The sequence below is a fragment of the Gavialis gangeticus genome, unplaced genomic scaffold (assembly GCF_001723915.1).
Source record: "Gavialis gangeticus isolate Ggan-Ray unplaced genomic scaffold, GavGan_comp1, whole genome shotgun sequence".
In the NCBI taxonomy this organism is placed as follows: Eukaryota; Metazoa; Chordata; order Crocodylia; family Gavialidae; genus Gavialis; species Gavialis gangeticus.
Window position 1 is genome coordinate 13328098 of NW_017729006.1, and position 5593 is coordinate 13333690.

A 5593-nucleotide genomic window follows, 5' to 3' on the forward strand; every position below is an offset into this window, starting at 1 on the left:
CCCCTCATCCAAATCACTGATGAAGATGTTGAACAATGCGGGCCCAAGGACCGAGCCCTGCAGAACCCCACTGCCCACGTCCTTCCAGGTTGAGAAGGACCCATCCACTACCACCCTCTGGATGCGGCCCTCCAGCCAGTTGGTGACCCATTTGACTGTGTTGGTGTCTACACCACAGCCCCCCAGTTTCTTAATGAGAACCGGGTGAGAGACAGTGTCAAAAGCCTTCCGGAAGTCCAGGAAGACTATGTCCGCTGCTACCGCTGCATCTAATGATCTGGTGATCTGATCGTAAAAGGCCACCAGTTGGTCTGTATCAAGTCTGCTACAGCATGCTAATTAGCACACTCCAGTCAGCCTCTGCAATTCATGTATCAGCATCCCTCTGCTTCAAAATGGTGGTGAAGGTGCTTTAACTAAAGCTTGTTCAATGAGCTGCCACTATTCTGAAGCACAGGGGTGCTGATACGCCAGATGCTGCAGGCACTTTAATTGGATTTTCTCTCCAGTTCCCAGTGGATTACTCTGGAGTAATTTAAACAGTGTCAACATTCAGCATTTAAGACATTACAGGTAGAGACCGAGGTATTTAGGCACCTAACCCATTGAAATGGGAGTTAAATGAGACACTGAAGTGTATTAAAGATGTCTTGGTTCATACACGAGACAACAGTTAGGTTTCTAATGTCAAAGTTTTAACTACATACTTTGTTGTGAGAGAGTCAATGTCCTCAGTGCCCATTATTAAACATAAGATGGTATGCATGTACACTGCTCTGCAGGGGTCATTTGTAAATGGAAATGGAACATAATTTAAAATTATTCTCTGTGAAAATGGTGGTAGCATCTGAAGTTTTGGTTTAAAATTATCCTGTAAGGCACTGGTGCAACAAGGTTAGCAATTAAGACTTGTGTTCTGGACCTCTTTTACAATGGTCTAATGTATTTCCATCATGTTAAGTCAAAACAGTAAAAAGAAGGCATTAGAAAAGTCTCAAACAGAATTAACCAATCTAATGTTGAAATTTAACTTACAAGGCTCTCACTTGAATATCCACTCCAGTCCCTACTCTGTTGTGTTTTTTTATTATTATTTTAACTAATTGCTGGCTCTTGTCTATCCTATACACCATTCTTATTTCTAAAGTACAGCTGTACTGAACATCTCCTGTGAACAGGAAATATTTAGGTTACATCAAGAGATGATGGATTATGCCTTACAGGTTGTTAACAGTCTGGAACACAGATTGGTTTATTGACTATACATGTCTATTTAAAACCTTAAAAGAATAGAAAATACACAAAATATACACTTCATACACAAAGTAAAACCATCCTTGTCTTCGGTTTAACATAACATTGGATATTTTATAGAGTTACGCATTGCTTCTACTAAAATTCCACACATGAAGCCATCTTTATACCAGCTCCTTCATCAGCAACAGGCTCATTGCAAAGTAAATTAGTTCTTCATATATATGCAGCAGAAACATTGAAAACTCAGGTTCTAGTCATCACTGTCACTCCCAGACTCACTCAACTGCAAGTCATTTCCTATTAAAAAAACAACAAAACACAGGGGCTAGAAGTTAATTCATACTTTGATTATATTCGAATTGAAGAATTATTGCATTTAAACTGTAGGAGATTTAAACAACAATTACACAGGCATGAACATGAACAGCATCTCAGAAGCTTATCTAATATAATCACTTTCTGGATGCAAGAACATTAACATTTGCAGAGTTTCTGTACAGGCTGATTCAGGCACAGCTGAATCTCCTTGGCTCCAGAGCCAGACAGGCTACTCCCTATTCAGCAAGAAGCCTTTCCTTCTCTAGCAGCTTTGGAATGAATTCCACAGCCTCCTCCCAGCCACAATGCCATATACGGCTTTGGGGCAGGACACTGGGAAATTTCCTGGCTCCATCTACACTATTCAAATAGATTTTTTTTCTTTAATGGTAGTTTTGGTAACAAAGATAGAACGAACAAGTAGTGATCAGTAGGAAAGAATCTGAAAGTGGCAGTGCTCAAGAGAACTGGGCTGACCTCACATGGCACTCCTTTTTACAAGTCAACCAGGAAGGGCACACCCCGTGCTTCAGAGGCTCAGGACCTCACAGCATACTCATTATAAATAAATAGCACCTGCCCCACTCTTACAGTGTTCTGGTCATTTACATGTTTGTAAGCCTGTCTTTTTCAATATGCCCACCTCCCTTTGCACCCCTGCTTCAAATGCAGGCCTGCTGCAGAAGACCTACTCAACACATACTGTTCCTAGATTTCTTCTCCCCAAAGTCTCTCTCAAAACTAATGTTGGGGTTTCCATGGTACACCACCTTCCCCAGGGTGGATGGTGTTCATGTGACAGGTAGGTATCAGTGACTTGGATCATGGATATATGCTGGATCAAGCCTCTGGAATATGAGCATATTCCAAGCATGGCAAAACTGTCCTCCTTTGGGCGCAGGAACATGAACATACACAAGTTACTGCATGGTAAGCTACTGAGAACTTAGGGTGTTAGTTACTCTGAGATATCTGCTAGTGTGCATACTTGTATGCCACCACAGCTGAACACTAGATTGTCCCATTTTCACTGGGGTAAAATCCCTCCTGTTTATAGAGGGAAATGTACACACAGGCCATTGGTGTATTTTAAGATCACCCCCTGGCTTGCCTCATGGAAACTTGATTGTGTGACCATACCCTGAACTAAAGCCTAGCCAAAGTCTACTAAGTCAATGGAAAGTCTCTCTCAGACTCTAGTAAGCTTTAGATCTTGCCCTACAAGAAGAACTGAATACTAATTAACACTATTAATGGTTTTCCATAGGTACTGGACTCATTATGAATGGTTAGGATGCGCTATTTAGTTAGTGCATTCCAACACTGCACTGACAGCATCTGATATCCATTTGAACATGTAAATCCTATATTTATTTGCATACAAAGACCCCCAATTAACCACTTGCAGGTCATCAAGAAATGTACTCATGACTGCCACAGGCAAAATTAAGAATTTTTTTATGAAACCCAGTCCTGCCTTTTTGTAAACACTGTACTGAAAACTGATTAAGATTTTTCCCCAAGGATAAATCAGTTAGTTGTAATAGTTGACTGTTCTTTTTAAAATGGAGATTTTAAAAGCCCTGCTATTCTATCCCCCATTCTATCCCCATCATCCCTTCCAAAGCATGGCAGGAAAGAAAAGATACAGTTCTTCCTCAATAACAAGTCCAAACTACCTCATCCCTCACACCTTCTTGAGTGCCAAAACCCTCATCTGTATCCTGAAAATTTCTACAAAGTTATTTTCAGTTACCAAATCTGCAGACCATTGAAAACCTGAGGGCAGCAAGTTATTTAACTGAATTCAATGCAAGTTAAGTAACGCAAGAAATGCGAGACTGAAAAACGAACCATGCAGTCATTTTCATATTTAGTTTGCTTGAACCTGTTACAGAAGCCACAGGCTTTGTCACAACTTTTAAGTTTAGTTTGTCAGACAATGTGGAGGAAATAGACAGGGAACCCATGTCTTTTGACCAGCCATGTAGTTTCCTCACCCCTTTTCCATCTCCTACAGTGTGGTCAGGGCAAGAAGAGAAGACATTTGAGGGGACAGGATTGCATAGTTTAGCTAACCCAGGGGCGAGCAATTATTTTGGGCAGAGGGCCACTTACTGAGTTTTGGCAAGCCATCGATGGCCGCATGACAGGCAGCCCAGGGCAGATTAATATTAATTTTCTAAATTTTTAGGGCCCCCACAGGCCAGATAGAATGGCCTGGCAGGCCGCATCCGGCCCTGGGCTGCATTTTGCCCACCCCTGAGCTAACCTGCGCTATACTGAATGTGAGGTTGCAGGTTTCTGGTAGACAGAAAAAAATTACACCGAAAAGAAAAAGCAGGAGAAAAGTGCTGTGTAAACAGCATGGCTAAATTAATGTTGTAGGAACAACCTTTGTTTCTGAGACATCCTGGTTTTGGAGTGCTTGATGTGTCAACCTTAATACAACATTAATAATATTTACATTTAGTCTCTGAAGCATTCAAGAAAAGGGAGGGATAAAAATTCCAGTGATACACGGTTTACGGAGTTTGCCATGTTTAATCCATTAATCCTAGGCTCAGGCTAAATGCTCCTTACCCTCTTCTGGCAAATTTACAAACTCTGTAGTAATCCGGGAATCTAAAAACAGCAGAAGTCTCTAAATCTACACTAAGTTCAGTTCTGTACTCTTCATCAAGGTTACAGGGTGAGCTGCATTTCTTCTCCATCCTCTTTTCTCTTCAAGTGTTTCTTTCTCTGACCTAATGTTTGCACCTCTCTCTGGGCACAGTCCCATGATTCCCTTAATCTCAGACCTGGGCTCAGGCTATGCCATGACAAATAGCAACTGTGATTTCTCAGCAGGCCTAACTGGGTTCAGGACCTGCCAGTTCTTCACGAGCTGTTGCCAGTGCTTAAGGCACAGCTTTTTAAACCAAGGAATTATTTAATCTTAGCAGTAAGAACAAAGCAAAGCATAAGTGAAAGGATTTTAAAACAACAAAAGAAATGCACACATACCTAGCTTATCTAAAACTTATCATCCCTCCAAAAGCTTGGGAAAGCCTAACTTTCTCAGGACCCAAAACAGGGCATCTCTGCAAACAGTGCTCCCATAAGTAGGGACCTACTGAATTCAGGGTGGCAACCCCCAATTTTGGGGGCAGAACATGGGACCTGGCAGCCCTTTTGCAGGTGGAGCACAGGGGGCCTCTGATTAGCTAAAGGGTCGTGATGGCCCCATCATTCACCAGTGACCAGCTGCAAGGATTGCCTGTCATATGGCTCCACCCCTCACTGCTGATTAATGGAGGGACAGGGCCATATGACAGGTGCCTTTGCAGCCAATCAATGGTGAGGGGTGGGGACAGCAGCCATCTTGCCAGGAACAGGCAGACACCCCTCTCCCTATCCTTTTGGGGAGCCAGCATTTTCTTTTCAGAAAGTTCCCCCTCAGATTTTGTGGGCAATGCCAGATTTCACAGAATCTGAGAAACTGCAATTTCAGTAGGTCTTTACTCATAGTAAGGACCTGAGGGCAGCAAGTTATTTAACTGAATTCAATGCAAGCATTCAGAGGGAGACTTTGTAACGGGTCTATTTCTTGGCTCCCAGCCAGGTAAAGCAAAGCCTTTGTTTTTGTAAGCCAGGTTCATATTTTTACACCTTTACATCGCCAGCCTGGGTATGACCATGAACTGCATCCAACTGGAGGGCTTGGTGGCAACACTGTTGGGGCTACTCGTGACAGCGTAGCTCCTATAAAATACCACAAATATTGCAACCTCCGGAGTAAGGTGAGTATAGGGTGCCTCAAAACCATAGCCCCCACTTCTTGTGGGTACTCCTTGGTTGAAGAAAGGCTAAGGGACATCACCCCAACAGAAACATGCCCTTACTGAGGAGTCAGGCAGTCAGCAGCAGCTCAGATCTGTTGGTCTCTGGCAGAAACTACAACCATTGAGGCTCTGAACACCTGGACTTGGTCTGGCCTTTGGACTCTGTCCCCATAATCAAAAGGGGGGGGGGGGGG

The 5593-nt window shown here is 42.9% G+C and overlaps 1 protein-coding gene across 1 annotated transcript in view; it reads right to left on the reverse strand.

Moving 5' to 3' along the window:
- Positions 1 to 673: 673 nt before the first annotated feature.
- The window catches only part of EAF1 (ELL associated factor 1), a 29829-nt gene continuing 24909 nt past the window's right edge, over positions 674 to 5593 (reverse strand). Inside the window, exon 6 of the mRNA XM_019508825.1 lies at positions 674 to 1554. Within this exon, the coding sequence (XP_019364370.1) occupies positions 1508 to 1554 (47 nt within the window). The 3' untranslated portion in view covers positions 674 to 1507. The remainder of the gene's footprint in view (positions 1555 to 5593) is intronic.